At 40.7% G+C, this 23455-nt stretch overlaps 1 protein-coding gene across 1 annotated transcript in view; it reads right to left on the reverse strand.

Moving 5' to 3' along the window:
* The window catches only part of BLTP1 (bridge-like lipid transfer protein family member 1), an 87769-nt gene that overhangs the window by 30706 nt on the left and 33608 nt on the right, over positions 1-23455 (reverse strand). Inside the window, 25 exon segments of the mRNA XM_036381680.2 lie at positions 1040-1746; positions 2367-2542; positions 2633-2808; positions 3809-3967; positions 4598-4817; positions 5243-5391; positions 6009-6249; positions 7487-7639; positions 8444-8594; positions 9487-9638; positions 9872-10083; positions 10730-10927; positions 12343-12545; positions 12657-12784; positions 13131-13277; positions 14097-14217; positions 14493-14666; positions 15139-15209; positions 16009-16852; positions 18489-18747; positions 19183-19433; positions 19552-19829; positions 21412-21531; positions 21699-21790; positions 21793-21826. Coding sequence (XP_036237573.1) covers positions 1040-1746; positions 2367-2542; positions 2633-2808; positions 3809-3967; positions 4598-4817; positions 5243-5391; positions 6009-6249; positions 7487-7639; positions 8444-8594; positions 9487-9638; positions 9872-10083; positions 10730-10927; positions 12343-12545; positions 12657-12784; positions 13131-13277; positions 14097-14217; positions 14493-14666; positions 15139-15209; positions 16009-16852; positions 18489-18747; positions 19183-19433; positions 19552-19829; positions 21412-21531; positions 21699-21790; positions 21793-21826 — 5416 coding nt within the window.

The following is a 23455-nucleotide window of genomic DNA, read 5'->3' on the forward strand; positions in this document are numbered from 1 at the left end:
TCGGTCACTCCACCCCAATATCACTGCAACTGAACCGAACCCAAGACACCATGGAGACAATAATGAGCAATGGGGTTTCATTATTATTCACAGATATGCTCTTAGGAACCTTAATAAATATTTGTAATGATCTGGTTTTATTGTTATACCAGAAAAATGCCCTGACAGTTTCCAATTTGCCTGTTTATTTTTGATCATTGAACAGGCAAAGATTCTTCTAATTCATCTTTTTGGATGAACAAGTTTTCCTTTTCAACATTCAGGAGGCTAAAAACAATGTAAGAAAGCTTACACTTGGTGCAGATGTTGTAATTCTGGATGTGATATTCTGTGTGTGAAACACTGGTATCTGTTTAATACGAGTTCCCATCTGACACTCTCAGAAGTTTTTTGTTCTTTAGTTAAAAGAAGTCCAAGGAAAATATGGCAATAGAGCAACTATGCCATTCCCTGCATATTCACAGCAACCTGAGTTCAGCAACAAAGAGAATGATGCTAAGTCACCTCTCAGACTTACTCTGCTGTGTTGAAATAGATTGGAAATAGTAATAATCACATCAGATTTCAAAGTTTTAGGTGAAAATAAGGCCCAAACACTTGTAATCTTTGTGGGACTTGATCAAAATCACTATTTCACCTTTCCTTCTCTCACAGCAAGGTTCACAGATGTTTTTTTTACTGTCAGTCCTTCTCAAGGCAGAAATGAACTCCCTCAGGATGGCTTATGTACATGCTTGCATATTTTCACAGAATGGTAATACACAGCATTTCCATACCCCCTTGAACACAAAACAGCACTTCAGGAGGAACAACCTCAATCCGCACTATGCAATTAGTGAGAAAAATTAAGCTTTCCTTTTGTACATCATCTTGGTGAACTAATCAAAAGCTCACCTCTGTCCTCACCACTTGCCCCTCTAATCCAAGTTAGATGGGGTGGCCGACTGACAAAAAAACTTCTCATGAGCAAGGTGAGGTGAAAGCACCATTTAAGCAAAAACACACACACTCGGTTATTTGGGTTCATGAACCACTTTACCTGTTGGCCCAAAGGTTTCAGAAGACTTTTCTAAGATGCCAGTGGGATCAGAAATGAGTGAATAGAAGTTCAGCAGCTTATACATATTTTGCCAGCACTCCGCGGAGGGCTCGCTCTGCTCCGACACGGTAATGGAGTCGGAGTCATCCATGTGGATGGTCACGTGGTCAACCACATCTTTGGAGCCTTTCCTGGACACTTTGGACGTCCTTCGCTCCGACCTCCCCAGGGAATTCTTGTTGCGAGCCTCCTTCTTGTTGTTGTCGTTGTTCGTCCTCTTGTTCTTGGTGTTGTTGACCCGGGTGCCCCCGTTGAGGCTGCCCCGGGAGCTGCGGCTGAAATCCGAGGAGCGGAAGTCGCGGTGCTTGCGGGTTTTGAAGGTGGGCGTCGGGGAGGCCGAGCCAGCCGTGTACCTGCTGAGCTTGATGTCCGTCTGCGTGGCCTTGATGTCGTCGATCATGGTGCTGAACTGGTGGATGAGCCGCACCAGGGCCATGTCCACGTGCTGGCTGATGGACTGGCAGGAGATGGTGAAGTTGCAGTGGAAGGTGTTGTAGTAGCGCTTGTTCAAGTCGTGGAAGGAAAGGGCGTTGGTGGAGTTCTGAGGGGTGCACATGGATTTCTCCATCACCACGGCGCTAATGCTGAAAGTCTCCAACATCAAAGCTGGCTTGAATTCCAGAGGAGGGAGATTGACAGCTCCTTGCCTAAGGAAAGGAAAGGGACAAGTTACTACTGTGCTGCTTTTTATGAGAGTGAGAGTCAAATATGCTTTTTACACAGCTTACATCTAATTTACTGAACCCAGCCTTTTATTTCGCTTAGGATATCACCTTTTTACCACAGTTCTAAATATGATAAAATGAACTTTTACAGTTTCATACTGTGTGCTACTAACATAGAAATCATCTAGTTCTATGAAACCTAGTTTGGCATGCAGTCATTCCATTACATCCTAGAGCTTTGACCAAAATTGGTCTGGGGGAAGATTGAGCATTTTCACAAGAATTCGCATCATTATTATTTACAGGATTAATTATCAAACACCATTTCAGAGTCACTCAAACTCCCCCCCCACTATTATTTCCACCAGCTCTCCCCTTCCCCAATCTCCAATTTTCAAAAGCAGCTAAGATTGAAATAGTTACAATTTCCTAATCATTCTGTAGGAGGATTTCAAAAAAATATTTTAACAGGAAGACAGAATGAAAGAAGAATAAAGGGCTGCTCCTTATCCTATGAAAGTGCTTTGGAAATCTGTCACCACATGAAAAGCCTAATTTCTATTCTTTAGCCAATACACATGTTTTTAAATCTCTCATCATACCTTCGGGCTCGCTTGCTTTTCCTCTCCTTTGCTGTGTCTGAATCAACAATATCTGCTCTGAGGCAGTCCAGAGTTCCTGAGAAAGAGAGGTACTCTCCAAAGTACATCCTGTAGCACAGGGGCATCGCATCCTGCGACTGAATCCCCGTGTAACTCAGCAGAGGTTTGAAAACGACCTACAAAACAAAACCCACCCAATTAGTTATGAAAGCCTTGATCATTTCCACACTCCCGCTCACCATCTGGTCACGTGCAACCCCAGTTACCTGGGCATCTGCCAGCTGGACAGCAGGAAAGCCCTGGTTGCCCTCTTCTACTCCTGCAATGTCATCCTGGCTGGTGCTGTGCTGTGAGTGGGTGCCATCCAGGGTGTTCTGGTCGCTGGACAGGACTGTGTTGAAGTCTGAAGCAGAGGGGATGGTAGGAAGATTGGGTGCCACACCTGGAAAATAAATACCCATGGAACACTAACACCACAGCAAATCTTACACCACCGACTTGATAAATTCAGCAAGATTATTTACACAGATAAACAAGCCACAGCGAGGTCTGTAACCTCACAAAGGTGGCATCCAGGATAAAGAAACAGCCTGATATTGCTGGAACAGGTAGAGATTGTCCAACTCAAATTTGGAAAGTCTTTCTGCAGAGAAACACATTGCAGTTTACAAAGGAACCACAAGAGTTCAATATGTACAGCAATATGTACAGCACGAGGATTTTTGTAGGATCAGACTGTTGGTTCAATATTAAAAACAAACTGAAACAACTTGTTATTGCCTAAGATTAATATAGCACAGTTGAAGGAGTAGTAACAGAAAAAAGATTCCAGTGTAGTGTTAGCGAAAACAAAAATTAAGACACACATTGAAAAATCTGAATGATGACAGGCCAAGGAGAAAAAGAAATGAGCTGCAATAAATTGTTACACCTGCTTCTTTAATACACCTATGACTTTGAGAAACATATTTTTTCTTTACTCCCTTACACAAGTTAACCCATCCCTAAGTTACTTCCAAAACATGTTTAGTCTCAAAACTGAACTGAGAAAGAGCAAGGATTCCAATGCACAAATCACAAAATAAGCATATGCAAATTAGATCCAAAATAGCCAACAAAATGAAGGAACTTGGCAACACAAGATGATTTTATGGTTTAAGTTTTGGCAGCTACACATTGCTTTGGCAGCTACACTGACAGTGCCAAATGCAAGAAAAAGCTAAATTTTTGGAGGCAGGGTGAGGCAATAGAAAACATCAGTTTTGCTTAAATCCCATCTTTTCATTTTCCAGGTTGCTGCGAAGTCCCACAAGTAATACTTGGAACCAATTAAGCCCTGTTGATCATAAATCACTCCCTCAAATTCCTTTCAGTCAGAAAGTGGCAAACACAGGCACAGCCAGCCCAGAACCACGTGGAACTCAGCTGCAAATTAGCAATACCTGTTGGAAGGCTGTTGTGCCCAGACTTGGTGGCTGGGCTTTCCTGCACGACGCTTCCCCTGTTGCCCACGGCGTTGGACATCCAGTTATAGAAACTCACAGAGGAGGGCTCAGACAGCAAAGGGTGCTCAGACAACATGTCTGTGGCCACAGTGTTTCCTGTGAAGGTAAAGCAGAAACTTCAGCATTTCTTGCTTCCAAGTCAGCAAAAACAAGGAACGTGGCATGATTTCACTGCCAACATCTATAGACTATAAAAATAAACCTAATTCTCCAGGTTTATTCCACTAAATTATGTGTCAAACAGCACTACCACAGAAGTTACAAGTGGCACTAATGGATGTTGCACTACACATGGCTTTGCACTTGCTCATTTCTACCATTAATTAGAGGAAAGGAGTCATGAAGAAACCAAAATACCTTTTTTTCTGAACAATATTTCAGTCCCTGACAGCAAAGGAGAGAGGTTTAGAGAAAATACAGTATCAAATACAGTATGCCATTTACATATAAAGAAAAACTGATAACAATACACTCTGAAAAATAACACAGAGCATAAACACGTCAATGCTTCAAGCTTCAAAAATATTCATGGAAAATGAACATTTTCATAAACCATGACTAAGTCTTGAATTTATCATATGCAACCTACAGTACTGAAATATTAGTTTTAGCTCTTTTTTGAGCTACTCAAAAGGTTAAAAAACAAATGCAAAATGGTTGTTTCCTTACTCTTTCAAAAAGACTAAGAAATTATGCTACATCATACTTTTTTATGCTACATCCTACCTGTTCTTGTTAAAGAACTACTTTTAACAGCAGTTGAACTTCTTTGAGGAGTCCCTTCCAACAGATTGTGCAGGCTAGGAAAGCTCCCAGTGAGATAGCTGAGCAGACTTTCCTTCCTTGGGCTTTCCCTGACTCCCATTCCGGAGCGGCCAACGTGCACTGGTGAATCTGTAGCTGTATCTCCACTGGTGTAACTCAGGGAATGATATGGATGGATGCCCTGTGAGCAGAAAACAAAGAAATGAATGAAGTACTGTGGAAACAGCAAAAACAAAGTAATATTTGGTCTGAATATAAGGTCGGAGCACAATTTCAGTACAAGTTACTGGAGAGCTTTGCCAGTCTTTGATTTTGTACCATGACAGTTAAATCCTTGTTTGTGCTGCCATAAATAAAAGATCAAAAGCTGCAAAGGTTAGGGCACATCCTTAAATGATGCACAGGAAGTTAGTTGGCAAGAAAACAAAGAACAGATGAAGAATACAGACCAACTGCTGGAGCATCCCTTCTGTAAGGTCAGGAGCACCCCTTCCACGTGCTATAGTAACTTCTTGCATGCATTTACCCATCTGCAGCTACAGAACTGCTCCTGAACAGGCCAGCTACACCCCTCCTTTGCCCTGGTGAGCAGCCCTGTGCACTCACCTTGATTTTCAGCACAGAATCACTGTGGGTGTGAGTCTTGGACAGCTTCCTCATGATCTCAGCACCGGTGACAGGCCCGGAGGAGGCGCTGGCAGGGGGAGGGCGGTTGGCTGTTCCTTCCAGCAGCATCGTGTGCTCGCTCACAGTAGCTGCACCAAGCAAACACTTGTCCTCATTTAGATCATCTTGGTTCTCCAAATCTATCTAGCATCAGGCACATTTATCTACAAGCAGTCATGAACTCCCAAGTGCTGGCACACACCTACACAGTGCTGTCTGATTCACAGACAAATAAGAACACCTCAGACAGGGGTGTGCTGGGTTTTGTTCAATAATCCAAGTGTTTCTGCCTAATCAAAGCAAGTACTTGACAGAAGGGGGCAAAAATTTCCTTTATACTGTATGATTACACACAAGTTTCTCACACAAATATCTTTGCTCTCTTAAAGCTGCTAACTGCTGCCTGGCTTTTGAGTGAAAGGTAGTAAATAATTAAGTTGATTTATTTTGTGCGGGGAAAAAAGACAAAAGACGTGAAGAAAGAGAAGTCTCCTGTTTTGTTTTTCCCTGAACAATCACTAATTATTGTAATACTATAATTATCATTGTTAGCAGCAGCTTCAGAATGAAGGTGATATAAAAAGAGAAGCTTGATAATTGTAAGGAGACTATAATGTAACAAGCATTGAAAGTAAAGATGATAGAAACGTCTGAGAGGAGCTGCTTGTCCCTGTGAATTCTTATGGGGAAAAAAACATGAAAATACCTGCATCAAATTCAAACTCTGCTCCATCAGCACTTGTGTCACTCTGCAATCCCCCTCCATTGTCCAAGCCAAGGCCATCCTCATGCTCATGGCTGGCATTTGGCTGCAGCTTCATTGGCTGGGTTGGTCTGTGCAAGCTGACTCCTTTAAAGGCTGGGGTGACCACAATGAACTTCATCCACTGCCTTGCTAAGGCAACCAGACCTTTCTTTAAGGTCACTAAGGCAGGAAGACCATCACTCTTTAAATAAAAAAAAAAAATTATATATTAAAAATTCATATCACAGCATTTTGAAGTAAACTGGAGGGGAGAAAAAGTCAAAGCTCTCTTAAATCTCTATACTTAAGAGGCTTATGACAAACATGCTGGCACCGTAACACATCAAGCAAGAAGCCAAGGAGCTGAGAGATAAAAAATTACAGCTTCATTCATCACAGTAAATACATTTATCTACATGACCTGAGGATCTAGCCCAAGGGACCAAAAATACACAACAGGAAGCAGGTTTGTTAAATATGAAGCTAAAAGCACTTGAGTAATTATCAGGCTCTGAACTATGGGCTAAGATTCATAGCAACTCTGTACAAACAGAACTGAAATTAAAAAGATTGTTTTTTCAATTGTTCATAAGCAGTGAATTAGGAACATCAATTTGAGGCCAAATAAAGGGATTGTTTTGATTACATCACTGAATTGTCCTAAAGAAAACAGAAGCTTGGCATTTTGACCACAAGTCAAACTGTGCTATTTGTGCCACAAACTGTGCTACTCCTGATCACTGGCTCTCAGCTGAATATGCTGAAAACCAAAGTGTTTAAATCTGACAGCTGTGGAATTGGATTATGAAAATGACACAAAATCAGGAATAAACACTCCTCCCTTCTGCCTGATGTTTGTTCAAATAACTATTTCCCACTACAATCTAGAAATGAACACTCTAAAGCCATCAAGAAAAATATTAGATTCTTAAACCCTAAAGTTTGTGCAATTCTAGTTCCTTTCTTAAACTGTCTGCATTACCCCAGTGTTTCTAGAAAACATGACAACTAGTTCCAAGGAGAGAATTTGGAATAAACTAACCAGTTCATGCACTTGCCTCAGTAATTGAGACTCATTCAATTTTAAAACTATGAAAAATGAAATCTTATCAAAAGGCCATTGAACTATGATAGAGAGGGAATAAAATCTGATACAAAAGGCCTATACAGTTTTAAAGGCATGCCTTTTTGGTTTATCATCTCACATACTTAGCAATAAAATAAATTGATAAACATTATGCATATATACAGGTCATAAGAAAAATAGCAGATATCAAAGAAAATAAAATGAAACAATATCTCCTTATCACTTTTCAAGTCTTGCTTACATTTTCTTGTTTGTTAACCTTCCTCAAACTGTTGCCAAATTTAAGATATTAGAATTTGGCATATTTGAAACTAAAGGACTGAGATATTTGCAGTTTTCCTGGGTAACTCACCATAGTGGCATCCTCAATAATGGAGTAATTTGCTTGATGAAGGTAATGGTGCAATATATTACAGAGTAAACAAGAGGGATTTTCTTGCAAGAAACGAGCCACTTTGGTAAGCCTGTTGTACTTGCTTCTCAGAGGGAAGTGCACACTTTTATTCTGGATTAAAATAAAAACATTTTCAGCATATGAACATACTTGCAAACAGAGCATCAATGACAAGATTTCATCTATGAGACAAAGGTCTAACCTCGTTTTGCGCTTCTGCAACAAGGATTTGCCTCATGGGTACCCACCTTAATTTAAATACTGCATGTGAAAAATAATTCTGGATGCATATTTATATATATGAAGCAATAAAAGAGAAGCCTGGATTCAAATTGCAGGCCTTATAAATTGCATCTAGACTAACAGACATGTATGCAATTTTTGAAGAAACAGTTTATTCCTAGCTAAAGACAAAACAGGCACTTGTTAAAATTTGGTTTAATGCTACAAAGAGGGTAGGAAGAAGAAACAGGAAGGGACGTAGGAATAAGAGACTGCTGCAAAGGATAATTTTTGAGTAGAGCAGAAAATCAGCAACACTCTTAGGTCATCCATGTCACTATGCAAGACAGGATCTCAGTGTGGCCATCACGTCCAAATCTTCCCACTAGATGGTGCCAATCCAACCAACAGCAAACAAAAATCCTTCATAAAATATACCAGGCACCACAGCCATACTTCTTACTCTTATTTTACCCAGAGATGCACTCCTGTGTAAGAAGCATGAGACTTGGCTCTGAAATTCAGACTGGGTACAAAAACCACAGGTTTTGTGAACTCTTGGACCAATTCCAAAGGCTCACAATAGATGCTCTAAGTCTGCCAGTGAAAACATCCAGAATTCCAAAAACTACATTTTACCTATCACACTGTCTTGTTCTGATAGTTCTCATTGACTTTATAAAGCTCATTTACCTCTAGAGCTTCTGTCATAATGCACCCCATAACAGCACAGATTCGCAGGGTTCCTTCAGTTTCCAGCTTATTTAATGACGACTTCACTTGATCAATGGGAACAAGCCAAGCACCAACTGCAGGTGTTGCAGTGCTCAGGAGGTTCAGCTGCCTGTGGAGACAAAAAGAGAAAGGGGTGTTCACAGGCAGCAGCAGCAATGAGCAGCATTTTCTGGCACTCTTATCAATGACAGTCATATAGGTGGGACATTGATGCAAAGTAATAAACACAGACTCACTGCCCAGAAAGCAAGAACTGGCAAAAAGTACCTGAGGCAATTTCTGTTTTACTCACTCACACACTCATGATTCTTCCCACTTTTGCTACTGCTATTCCTTTCCTTTTCCCATTTGTATTCCCTACTGAAATCCTACTGGCTTGAAATGCTCATCACTGACTGAATCCCACTGAAGTGCTACATGTCATGAAGGACTTTTGCTAAAGGGCTGAGGCAAGAGTACCAGCAGAGTATTTTCTAACTCATGGCTTTATACTGACAGACTGAAATATTTGGCTTATTCTACATACATGATGTGAAAAACTGTCTTAGAAATACCCATCTTGAACTTTATACTGCAATGGCAGTCAGATCATGCATGATATCCAGTTGAATACCAAAAGCACAAAGAAGAGCTGCTCTCTTCACTGGCATTTCATCTACTCTGTTAGTTACTGGCATTTCAACTAACTCTGTTAGTTTAAAACACCTTCCCCTGCCTTTCTCCCTCATATATTTCCACCTCACCAGAAGCTGAGGGCTTTTTGTTTCATTTGGCTTTTTTACCCCTCATTTTTTGTTCTTTTGATTTTGTTGTAAGAATTTTCTAGCAGCACTTCCACAGAAATTACTACAATAAAAAACTGAAGCAAGTCTTACTGTGATATACGCAAAAAAAATTATCATCTCCAAAGCTTCAAATTCCATTCAAAACCTACCAAATACAAATGCAATTTAACAAAGCAGAACTGCCATTTCCCTCTTTTATATCAGGTAAAATCATACCTTGAATATATATGGGCTGGGGAGCGCACATTGGTGGGAGCTGCAAAACTAAACCAAATTTCTTTGATTGTCAACTTCATGCTGCAGGAGTCAGGGGGAGGAGGCATCAAGGGGATATCTTTTTTCAGATCATCTGATTCAACACCTTCATCCTTCAAAAACAAGGAAATCATGAAGTTAGAAGGGAAATTGACTTCCAAAATTATTACACTGAAAGCTGCTAACATACCATACATGCTCAATTTTTTATTTTTTTTCACAGGCATTTAGGCAAAGCAAAATAAATTAATGCTAATCCTCCCAAGGAACTCTGCAGAAAGCTGGAAGTTTAGTGTCTAAGCAAACAGGATGAGTGACTAATGATTTCTACCCAGCTTGAACATACCTGCTCATCTGAAACGGAATTTCCATTAATATCTGAAGAGGGACTTATTCTGTCACAAGGGAGGTTATCTTCAGACACATCAGTGTTGTAGCCACTGCCAGTGGGGGAGTCTGAAGAGTTGTTTGATGCAAGCAATCCACCTCTCTCAGTGTCCCTTGATTTGCCCATGACTCCAAATGTGTTATACAACACTGCCCCAGACTGTCTTCCCCCTGTAAAAATACCCAGACTGTAAAGGTTGGCAGCACACAAACAGCTCCAAGTTATGGCCCACAGAGAAGATCTGTGCTTAAGGAGGGAAATGCACAGGATTTTAGTTCAACAAGATGCATTACCATTTTATTCAACAACTTAGCACTACAATTTCAAGCTTCTGATCCTTTTGAGCTTCTACCACAAGTAGATGAAGAGTACTCACATAAAGACTTTTAAAATATTATTCTCTGAAAAAAAAGTAACTCCGATGATAGAAAACACACATATACTAGGTGGGTTTTTTTTTTTTACTTTTTGTAACTAGCCTTCCCCTCCCAGAGCAAAACTCTGGCTCTATAATGCACTTCCTGTGGGTAAGGTGAGGATTTGAGTGCTGAGTGAAAGCATCAATTTCAACCCTAAGTTCAGAAACTCATAAAACCAGTCTACATGAAATTATTTCATATACTATTATTAGTGGTACTTACAACTAAAAATGTCTTTATTGTATAACCTAGCAAATTTGTTTACCACAGAGATGTACTATTCAGCATCACCCAGATTTAACAATTTCTAATCAAATAATTGCTAAGCCAGAAGACCTATCTACAGAACTGTCACTAATCTCATAAAAAGAAAAACAACACACAAGAAAAGCTTTACCTTTTATAGTTAAATTTTCAATTCCACACTCAAACATTATCCAACCCCACTTCTCTTGACTAGGACCAATTCGAGCTACATCAGGAACAGCTTGTTGGTCTGTCTCATCCACAAAAGTGAACTCATCCAACTCTTCCAAAGTAAAAAGAACTTTTGATTTCCCAAAAGGAATGGCTGTTATTGCACAAGTTCCAATATCTGTGAAAATAAATAGATAAATAAATATTTACTATTTTGCTCCACAATGGAACAACTTTACAACTTGCAAAAGCTCTCTGAAGTTTAGAGTGTTTTGTGGGAGTTATCCCTTTAGTATTCCTCAAACAGGAGGGGAGGAAAAAAAAGAATGAAAAAGCTTAAACCTGAAACACAAGCAAGAAAAAGAAGCACAAAAAGAGGGCAAAAAAGCCTTGCTCCTGGTCTGTTAACGTGGGCAGGATAATTTTTAAACTTGAAAAAAAACCAAAACCAAGGACTGAGCAGTATTTTAAATCACTTTATACCTAAGTATCAAATACCTCAGGAAAAGAACTACACTGAGTCACATTATATCCCTTCTAAGCCTTACTCCCTGCCTCCAATTTGCCATTTGTAACTGCACCCACTTTTGAAGTAAACATGAGACGCTAAGATCCTTAGAAAGGCTCTTCTCAAACCTTTTAAACAGAGCATGATGACTTTTCTTGGTTAGAACCCCAAAATTGGCCCTCTTGAATGTCTGTGGCATACCTGACACAGGATACTACTGCTAAGATTCCATCTATAACTAAGAAAAAAGGGAGGTAACCATTGTAGTGTTCTTTGTTTTTGTTTTCCTCCAATTTCATTTGCTCACTCATCTTTGCACAGCAGTGGCATTTTCTGTTGTTTATTTATTTAGTGTGCATTTTTCAATCCTCTTGGCTTTACAGAGTACTTCCTCATGTCTGAAGACTCCTGCTCCTTATGGAACAGAGTCAAAACTGGTGTAGATTCCATCAAAATTGAAGCAGTTCAACAAAACCAGCCTCTACTTTTGGTCATTTTTTCCTGGTTAGTTTTTCCAGGATCAAGAGATATAGCAAAATTTAACTCATGGCTTCCTGAAGGCATTTCCTTAACACAAACTACAAGGAAGTCAATTGGGTAGATCTCATTTTCAGCTTTAGAGTTGTTACAGTTATAAAATTTACAGGTTGTCATGCTGAAATTTCTAGCACAACAGGCAATTATTGAAAGTGTTAGAATACAGTAAGAAAGCAAAAAAGTGTAATTCATTCCCTACAAAAGGTGACAAGAAATGGTAGCTGAAAAGAGATTAGCTGGGAGGAAGGGAGCTCAGGCGTCAAATTCCATCAGTGCAGGTCAACATTTACAGGGCAACACATCAGCCACACAAACTGCTTACAAGTTTGTCTTGACAGCTTTTAGTTTGCCTAAATTTAAATCTAGCACTTAGTGGAATAATAATTCATCCCAAACTTCTTTTTCAAATATGTGCAAAAGCTCTGGGTGCAAGTAGCTTTTCATCCATGTTGATAAAAAACCTACAATCAAACTACAAGATCAACACCACCTGTAACTACTTGCTTCTATGAAAACTGACATTTCCACATTTGAATATTGTTCAATACCTGTTGTATCAAGACCTCTAAGCTGTCCATGAACACGATGGATATTCAATTTAGCAGCAATTTCTTTTCCTTTTTCTGCTCCAGAATTGGATCTCAGTGAGCCAGAAGACTGGGGCTGCATTTTGCTGGTTTGGATGTAGCGATCGAATGTGACAGAATTCCTCCCAGCTTCTGCATTGTTCGAAGTCTCCTCAACTATACCCCTTTACAATATCAGGGAGGAAAAAGCAATTAAGAAAACCTCAAGACAAACAAAAACAATGACATAAACATGTCTGAAGTTTCTGACAAATAGTGACATGTACTGCTCTTACCTGTTCATACGAACTTGAGTGGCAATTCTATCAAAACACAAAGCTACCAGGGAAACGTGAGTCACGGTTTTGCTGGAAGAAACTCCTGGGGATTCATCCACAGATGCTTGTAGCAAACACAGGTTCACCTGCACACAGAATTCCATCAAAGAGTAAAGACATTTAGAAAAGCATGTTACATTCATCACTCATTTCTGATAGAACCTTGTCTTATACTTTCAGTAAAAAAAAAACAAAACCCTGACACCCAGAAGATAATTTTAAGACATGGCAGCCAGTTACCCCTATGGTGACTGACATTTAACAACTGCATGTCTACCATCATAAAATTAAGCAGTTCCAAAATTCAAAACTTTAGTTCTCTAGCACAAATGGACAGCTTCACTTCAGCTTTCGGGGAACAAACAGGGATCCAAAATGAACAAAACTTTGTGAGGCACTTTTCCACTGATAAGCTTAAAAAAAAGTGATTACCTTTGGAACTGTAACATTGGCCTGAAGACCTTTAATTGTCACATTATCTTGCTTAAGTGAGAGATTGGTCTGTGCTGGTCCCTGGTTTGTTGTTCCTGTTGTGGTGGTGTCTATTTTTGTTCCTCTGATGTCTTGCTTCGAAGACAACTTGAAGAGGGGAGAAAAAATTTATTAGCACAAACTCAAAAAAAAAAAAGCTGCTGAGCAGAGGAGTAACAGGATATTTTATTAGCACTGAAGCAGAAATAGATTCTGACTTGATTTTAGGCAATTTACCATGATTTCCAGAATAAAGGCTGCAGCACTTAGAGGTACAGTAGGTCTAAAACCATAAGGGCAGCAGTGCCATTCGGCAGTAAACTTTAACAACCAGACTTCAGCTGAAGTTGGAATTCTACACACGTAAGCTATATCTGACAACTTACTATGAAACAAGTTATTAGTGTCCACTATACTGTGAAGTCTAAGAAACCATAAAACATAAATATGGTCATTACCATGGACAGAAAGAACACCTAATTCTGTAGAGCTACCACACAATTCTATTTAAGTTAAATTAATTTTTTAAGGTCTCAGATGAACTGCAAAAAAACCCCACAGGCACTTGCAAAGCTCTCCCTAACTACTATAAAATAATAAGTAACATCTCACTGAGATGAATGTAATACTTAAGAATACCAGCTATAGTAATTTCAAAGAACAGAATGTGTGATTTCATCTGATTTAAATTACTCTAGACCATCCAAACCAGAAAAACTTCAATCCTGTAAAAGATTTCTGGACAATGAAAGACAGTATGTAAGAGTTGATTATGAAAATGCATGTAAGTATGCATTCCAAATTCATATAGCTATCATTTTAGCTTTACATCTGAAAACACTAAATTCAGTTAAAATACTTTCTAAGTAAGATACAGAAATGAGCATTCCCTCAGATCTCTGTGGATTCCCTTGGTTTTTCCCTCACATTTTCTGAGAAGCTGGTCTTGCTGTTCTGCACAGCATCCCTCAGGACTTTGCAGTGCAGGTCATCCACGATTGCTGCCGGGTGCCGGGAGCTGGCGCAGTGCACCATAGCCTCGATGTACCTGGGAGGGGAACAGAGACACAAGAGACCATTGAAACTCCCAGTTTCACCATCAGCCACGTGCAATTAACACTACAGAGGAAAACCAAGCACTGACAGACACAAAGGGCACTTCCCACTGCTCCAGCCACCTCACAGGAAATGCAGAATTACATCTGACGGGCACCAGGCCCTGCTGTTCCATCAGGCACGCTGTTCAATCCTTTTACCTAAGCCCTTACTGAGCAGAACAGCTGTGATTTTAGACAATTTTTAGTGCCATTAAAATAAAATTACCTATCCAGTGCCTCTGCTACAAGAGGAGTCAGAACTACATCTACAGTTCCTTTTACTTCCACGATGGCCGTTGTGCGCGTCTGGAAGACCGGGTGATCCAAGGTCCATTCCTCTGTTATTGTTTCATCATCTGTGTTCTCTGCAGACTTCTTATCCAAGGGAGTATAAGGTGTGCTAGACAAGTCAAACACACATCAGTGACCAGGCTTTGCAAAAACAAACACAAAAGTGTTCTGGTATCATTTTAACTCTTAATGAAACCCACGTAACAGCAATTCTCTTCTCCTGTATATCTTAGAAAGTACAAAAATACAATCACCCTTCAATTCAAGTTAAGCTTCTGGCAATGAAATGGACACTTGCATTAGCACCTCCAAAATCATCTAAATGAAATCACCATGGATAATCTTGAAAACATACATGTGACATAATTTAATGCTTGCACTGGGTACTTTCTGTTTGACCAAACCCAAATATTTCATAATAGAATGACCTGTTCTGAAATTGATCTGGTACTGAAAACTACTGCTGTAAATCAAATTTTGAAAGGGCTAGCAGGAGGCAAAATATTTCACAAGAGTATCATGAAAATCTTACTCTTGAAAGATATGCTAACAACGTAGCATACATGATGTGTTCAACTTACTTAGATGTTGATCCTGTGAGCTGCATGCCTCTGTCCAGTAGAGAATTCGCTGTGAGACCCTGTTTAACAATCTAAGATACAAGTGCAAAGAAGATTATTACATTCCTTCCATATACAATAAAAACCCCAACCAAGGGATCTTGAAAAATTCCCCTTGAAACTGTTTTTGTTAAACGAACACTTAGAAACAGATTCTCCAGTATAGGATACAGGAACTCCTAGGTTTGCTTTTTAAATTCCTTGAAAAATCAGATTACACTGCTTTTACATAAACATTGATTTATTGCTTCTAAAAAACCCCCTTCAAATACTAATCTACATAAGGTTTGCATCAACACAAACCTTTTCTGCAAAATGATAACAAATTCAGTTCCAGAACTCAATCACCTGTTTTCTATCAAGTCATTTCCATTATTTTTCATACATTTCAGTTCATCTCCTTCCTTAAGCATGTATGCTCAGGTCACTTAAAAAAAATCATTTCCTAAATCTGAGTTGCAATTTAATTTTGAAATAAAGCACTGAGAGCCTGAAGTATACTTTATCAGTATTAAATGTACTGCTATCGCAGTTCTGTATAATGTATTTTAAACAAAACTCACATAAATGTCCTCCAGCTGCATATCATTCAACAGACAGCATTTTTAAGTGCAACAATGGTAATTCAGAACACACATCCACAGAATTCTAACTCCTTTTTTTGCCCACAACCTTCCAGCCACACAGCCCCATGATGTGAAGCTAGAAATTCAAGGTATTCTTTAACTAAAAGCAAAGGAATTTCAAGTTTTTTCTATCGTATTCACACAACTGGTACTAAGCCATTTTAAGTTATTTTGAATTCTTATTCCTTTCTCTACTCCTCCATACCTTAAAAGTTGGGACAGAAAGTTGCTCAAAGGATGAGGAACTTTCTTCACTTGTTGGCGTGTCAAGGTCCAAAGGGCGATGCAATGAGGATTTGGAAGTTCTTTTGTTGGTTGGATGCTTTACTGACCAGTTGATCACCTGGAACTGTGTCAGGTAATTTTGGTAACATGCCATTACAGGCTGCTGGGAAGTGATTTGCTCCCGTTCCACCGTCTTCTCAGAGTCCAGGACGTACATGTTGTCAGCGTGCTCATCATCTCCTCCCAGAGCTGAAACAAATGAAGCCTGCGAAGGATGAGTCTTAATTGGCAACGTTTTCATATCTTGACTGATTTCTCTGTGGATTGTGCTTGTTAAGGGTCCTTCCACGCTGTGATAAATAGACCCCCTACTGTATTCAGCTTTCTGAGCTTGCTTTTTTCTCTTCTTCCTCCCTGGATAGGTCCCTGGACCTTCATCACTGCTTATTGGCTCAAACTCTTCAGCAGCTGAAAAATACGCCTCGCTGTCCGCCATGGACATGCTGGAATCCATGGAGCGGTACTGGTGGAAGGAGTTGGAATCAGCTGAGGGCGTGTAGGGGAAGGAGCCAAAGCTCCTCCTCTGCTTTGGGGAGTCCAGGACGTTCTCATCGCTGCGGGACACATCGCTGCTGAACTGCACTCCCACGGGCACGGGCTGCTTGTCCCCGTAGAAGGCGGCCGTGAGGCTCTTGGTGCTGCCCAGCCGCGCCGAGCACACGGACGCCTGGCGCTTCAGGGGGGACCTCATGGGGGACTGGCCCACAGGCCTCTCCTGGGGGCCAGGGGATGCAGGCCGGCCCTCTGCAGCCTCCACCGTGACACTGGGAGCACAAAGAAACACAACACTCGGTTATTTCTGTACTAATGCTTCTCTTCCTGCACTGCAGCAGCTGTCAAATGAATTGGTGACTCTGTGGCTCTCTAGTAGCACAGCCATTATTTTCATAATGCTGGTTACATGCTGAACTCTGTCACTTGTCCACATACATGTCAGGACCCAGAACATCCCTCTGGCTGTCCAGAGCAGCCAAGACCACTGCCGGGGAGGCTCAGAAGCCCTGGCACAGAGCCCAAAAACACCTGTGGGTTTGATTATGACCCATGGAGCAAATTACCAAGCTTATGTGAAGAACAGCAAGCCACAACAGTTTAGGTAGAACAATAGTGAAGTTATCACAGGGTGGAAAAGTAGATTTTGGGGCCTCTAGAATAGGGGTTCAGGAGGCAAGATGGAGGGATCTGGGCGTGTCCAGCCTTTGTCCTTCTTGGCCTCCATCTTCTGCTGTGATGTTGGCACTTTTAGATGGGTTTAGAGTAGCAGCTCACTGTCTAACATAGGTGATGGGTATTGGGAAGTAATTGTAAACATTGTACACATAGTTTTTAGTATAAAGACATAACACTGCCCCGGGGGCAGGCAGAGTGCCTGGAACTGTCCTGCTGGACGGACCTCAGCAGGGCAGGAGAAAAATTTTATAGATAAGGAACAATAAACAACCTTGAGACTGAGAACTGAAGAGCCCTGACTCCTTCTTCAAGTGCCGGGCTGGGAAAAGAGACTTCAAAATTTTCTTGGGGTCACTCTGATAAGCTAGAGATCTCAAGACATACAGAGAGCACATTTAACAAGTGCTGGTAACACGCCGGATTTTCTACCTTGCTCAGGTAACCATCCCCTATTAGAGGCCCAAATCATCATTCAAACTAGGAAACATTTCAGCAGCACCATTAACACTTGAAAAATAGCTAAATCAAATTTCTTACTCTTGGGATCTTTTGGTGGTCGCTGTGACCCCAAGGAAATTTTGAAAGTCTCTTTTCCCAGCCCGAGCGCTTGAAGAATGAGTCGGAGCTCTTCAGTTCTTGGTCTCAAGGTTGTTTATTGTTCCTTATCCATAAAATTTTTCTCCTGCCCTGCTGAGGTCCATCCAGCAGGACAGTTCCAGGCACTCTGCCTGCCCCCGGGACGGTGTTATGTCTTTATACTAAAAACTATGTGTACAATGTTTACAATTGCTTCCCAATACCCATCACCTGTGTTAGACAGTGAGCTGCTACTCTAAACCAATCTAAAAGTGCCAACATCACCGCAGAAGATGGAGGCCAAGAAGAAGAAGGAGGAAGGCTGGACATGCCCAGATCCCTTCATCTTGCCTCCTGAACCCCCATTCTAGAAAGCCCAAAATCTATTTTTCCACCCTGTGATAACTTCACTATTATTCTACCTAAACTGCTGTGGCTTGCTGTTCTTCACATAAGGTTGGTAATTTGCTCCACGAGTCATAATCAAACCCACAGGTGTTTTGGGCTCTGTGCCAGGGCTTCTGAGCCCCCTGGCAGGGGTCTTGGCCGCTCTGGACAGCCAGAGAGATGTCCTGGGTTCCCACATCTTACATTTCTTAGATCTTAGAGCACTCAAGAGTCAAATTACATGCCTACCCAGAGAAGACTACTAACCTTCCATGAGCATCTTCCCTTTTTGCACTGGGCAGGAACTCCTTCTGTCCCAGGTGATCCTCCGTAGTGGATGAGGGGCTGTCCTTCTCCCCTGCAAGCAAGGGCAGGGCAGCACTGGAGCTGCTGGTTTCCTCTGAAGAGGAGGAGGAGCTGTGGGAACGCAGTGGCACTTGGAGGCTCAGGTGTTGTGCTTTCCTTTCCACTTCTATCCCCACAGATCTGCAGTCCCAATCTTTTCGTTTGACACCATTTGCTTTACCTAGGATCAAGGAAGGAAAAGAAAATGTTCGTATCTCATAACGTAACTGCAGCGGACTCTTCCCTGCCTACTGAAATCAAAATCATTAAATAAAAGCCTTAGTTTTGAAATGCATGAACATAATAGCATGTTCTCCTGACAAAAATTAATAAAATCATGTCAGCAAAACATCAGATTGTCTCAGTTGGCTGCTTTCTATATAAGTAGAACAAGTCAAAAATCTCCTTTTTACTCAGCATGGAAGTGCATGGTAATATAAAAGTCCAGCATATGAAAGCTTGCTCAAGCTCTGCCTGCTCTTAGAAGGGGTCAGGCCACAAGAGCACAAGCATTTGTACTTCATTAATCAGATTCATAAATAGTACAAATAGCAAAACATTAAGAAACCATACTTTTGGCAAAATAGAGTAAAAATTCAGTACAGTGCATTCTTACCATCTAAAATTTTAGGAATCTCCTTAGTGATGATCCATTCTCCTGGCTGCAGTAAAGACTGTCCATAAAACATATCAGATTCTGCACTTGTGCTTGAGAAAGCAGAGCTGCTTGAAGGTGTCAGTTCCTCAAGTTTGAAGAAATCCAGTCCCGTTAAGGTTCCACCGAAGAACCGACAACCACCGAGACAGCCACACTTGTTCTTGCTTCTCTTATTTCTCAAATTATCATCAGGCCACAAAAACCACAACCTACAAAAGGAAGAAGAGCAGAAAGCAAAACAAAACCATGACCATATGCTGAAGCTCAGTGAAAGCAAGATGAACAAGTACCCCTCTCAAATGCACCTCCCTGGAGCACACGGCTCACCTCTTGGTTCGGTTATCGTGCGTTTCCAAGAAATGCCTCTGCACCTCGTGTTTAGAAGGGTGATCTGCAGCTAAAGCAATGTCAGCAGTGATGAGGCCCAGGTTGACAGAGCCAGCTTCCAGCCAGTATGCCCTCCTCAGTATTGGCTGGAGGCCAGTCCTGCAGCTGTTCACCTGCTCCACGTACTGCCTGAGCTGCAGGTCCTGGATGGCGGCGCTGACGCCTTCCCCCACAGACTGGTTGTGCAGGTTGCAGTTTGCAACGCGTATGGCACCCATCTGAAACAGGATTTAAACAGCAGTCTGACTATTTGTCAGGGAAACAAAGGAAGAGTGGCCTTCAACCAGTCAACACATCCCAAACTACAGCCCAAAAAGATCTCAGTAAAATTCTCTCTGGGGAAGCAGTACTATTTGCAAGTCAGCACACACACAAAAGAAGGCAAGCTTAGAAATTCATCTCAGACGCTTTTTACCTAACAAGAAAAAGGAATTACTTAGAAGCATCCTTTTGTAAACAAAACAGAAATCACTTGTCATGAAACTTCAAAAAACTTAAATAATCAACTTTTTTACTGTCATCTAAAATCCAAAAAACTTGAATCTTTCAAACTTGTTTAGTCCTCAAACTTGATATAATCTGAAGACATTGGATCAGATTTCCTGCATAGCTTGAGGGCTCTCCAGCGTGTCACCACAAAGCACCTCAAATTTCAGATGGAGTTTGCCAAATCTAAACCAAGAAAAGCTGAACGATAACCCAGCCATAGCAGAGCTACCCACAGGGTTAATATTAAATTATTGTTTCTCATCCCTGTCACAGACTATAAAGGAAATCTTTATTTTTTTTTTTTCATTTGAATGAAACACATTCAGGATATAATTTTCTAGAGTGGTTCAGGTTATTAAGCTGCCTTTGAAAATACTGCCATTCATATTTCTGCCTACAGACACTGTTAATATTTATGATGGCGCTTTTTAATATTGGATTCAAAAGAATTTGGAGGCTCAAGGATTTTTTTTTACTGCCACAGGGCAGCAAGCCATTCAAGTGATGAGATATCACGTCATTAAAAAATGTTTAAAATAATTACCAGTGCCCTTTAGTTAGATTCTTGCTCATAATGTGAAGCCGTGCCCAAAATTTGACTTTTAAGTCTACCATTTAAAACTGTACTTATTAACTAACAGCACAATTACTACTCAGTTATGTCAGCATGGCAGCTTTCTTTGCTGTTGTTACCATAACTCAGCTGTATCTAAACACATATTTTGCTACACTGAGTAAATGATTCCTTTTTTTCCCTGTGCAGTAGGATAATGGAGAGAATATCAGCTCTTCTCTGCACAGCCCTTCTTGAACAAAGGATTCAGTCAGGCAGTGGCACAAACACTTCTCCCTTCTCTACCAAAGATACATCTCAATTCACACAAGAGGACCGTGAGTTACCCAGCACTGACTTGTACATGATCCATATCAATCATTTCCATTTGCTGGTTTATTAATTCACAGCAGAAGTTCTTATCAACTCTCAGGTACAAACACTGAGATTTATATTGCCCAGGGTGTTTGAAATTGATTTAGACCAAACCCACAGCTTCCATTTTATTTTTGTAATATGTAAGGAGACATATACTCCTCCTTACATTTGCCAACATAATTAATGGAATTATTAAATAGAAGTCAAATTGATCTACTCCTGGCCAAGCCCATGATGACTTGTTATCACATAAAGTTTTAGAAATTCCGCTTAATCCGTTGCATGCAAGCAAGCCATCAATGCAGGCATATTTGTGCCTTTTGATAGAATATCTCCCTATTAACCAAGTATTTAATTGCTGTCAAGAAAACTATTTTTACCTTGATATTGGTGGCACAGCCATGTTCTACCACATACAGATCTGCTCCATCCATGGCTAAGCGTGTCATCGTGTACTTTAAGTCATCCGACGTTGGGCATGGCCCAGGCACAGAGTTGGTCTGAAGGAAAAGGGAAAAGAAAGAATAAAGGGAAAAAAAACCATATAAACATCTATCAGGAGCTTATTTTTGGGCTGAGCCTTTTGTTTATGTTCTGGGTGGATTTGTGCAGTGTTCCAGAGAACCTGTGCATGTCCAGTGAGCAGCAGGGGTGGATGACAAGGTACCTTTGGGTCACAAAAGCGGCGGTCGATGCCGTGCTGGCACAGGATGACGGATTTGGGCCTCTCCAGCTCAAACTCCCGGCACACCACGTGAACACAAAGGTCTGCCCCCATTCCAGAAGGCAGGCAAGCTGGAAGGAAACAACAGCATCCATCAGCACCCACACAAAATGGATTTGTGCTCTTCTATGGAGAACAGAGAACAACCCCAAGGGCTGGGGTGTGTGCAGGAGGCTTCAGCACACCCTCCTGGCTTCAGCACCTTCCTGCTATTCAAGGTTGATTTTTATTCTTGTGTGTACCACAACATGCAAGGCTGAGCTTTCTCATGGAAAAGCACAGTGACACTAAACAATTTCCAAAATTATTTCTTAATAAAAGGCTGCAGCTTTTGCAGTCAGCTGAGAACTTAATTGTAAAGACAGAGCTCCCGCAACTTTATAATGAAGAATAGCTCAAGGTACTTCGTTACCATTCATAACTGAAATGTCAGATTTGCTTCTAAAAAAGCAGCAAAGTTACATTTAGATAGCACAGGAGGAAACTGGCTCAACAAAACACTGCTGATTCTTGCTAGACCTAGTAATTAGCCTATTGTTGATTTAAGTCTTTTATATAGTTAGCTCTCTCATAAAGGAAATGATTCATGACTGTCTGTCTCTGTTATGAGAGGGAAATGGGTTTTCTTTGGCTTGCCAAAGGAAAGGGCACTTAAAATCAGCAGTAATTTGAATGGAATTTCATCTAGCTATGACTCTCCTGCACAAAATCTCTCCTCCTCCGTTCAGTGTAGTCCCTTCACAAATTCCTGCAATACATCACACTATGGAAGGAAAAAAGCCAATGAACCTGAAACAGCAAATTCAAGAGATGACAACTAAAAAAAAAAAACAAATTGCATACAATTGAAAATGGCTTTATGAAGCAAGAAAATCCTTCAGTTGCATTAGGCCTTAAGAAATGTTCTTTAACCTTCGAGTACTTTGAATCAACAAAGTTTAATTTTGAACCATAGAGCAATGGAGCAAATCCTACAGATCATCTAAATCAGTGGCAGCATTCTGCAAAGTACCACCACAAATGTCTGTCTATGCAGCAAGAAAACATCTATTCTTTAGAGTTACTAAACTTGCTTGTATGCCTTATTTTATTTGCTGCAGAAGTCTCCCAATTAAATATGTGCTTAATCCTAGAAAATACCAATTCTTAGGGGAACAAGAAGATGTAGAAGTGTCTTAAAAAATTAAAAATCATTAAAGCAAATAGTAACTACTAATAGAACGTATGGACTTTTCTTGTGCCTCAGAATACACTGGCAAAGCAACTCTCCTTTAAAGATCTGGCAGACCACAGCAGAAATAAATCAGAATCATCTGCTCATTGTAAACTTGGAGTCATTCACCTAGGTGGAAAGACAATGTAACATAAACGGCAAAATTAAAAGGGGTTAGTGCTAAGACTGACCTAACAAAGTGCAATACCGGGAAAGCAAATTATGTTCCAGTGGGACCAAGGAGCACAATTTATGCAGTGAGCAGCTACTCCTGAGGCATGTCCATACTACACTCCCACAAATCATCTCATTTGCCTCCTGCTTTAAAACATCACTCTGACAATGGCTCATTTGGCATCTGCTGTCCCTTTACAGAAATGATTAGATTTTAAAGTTATAAAGCAAGGCACAGATCACACGCTTTCCAGAAATCCACACTGTGCCTGTTCTAGAAGGAAGAGGGGTAATACTTCAGATTGGTTTCTGG

The sequence above is a fragment of the Molothrus ater genome, chromosome 4 (assembly GCF_012460135.2).
Source record: "Molothrus ater isolate BHLD 08-10-18 breed brown headed cowbird chromosome 4, BPBGC_Mater_1.1, whole genome shotgun sequence".
Classification (NCBI taxonomy): Eukaryota; Metazoa; Chordata; class Aves; order Passeriformes; family Icteridae; genus Molothrus; species Molothrus ater.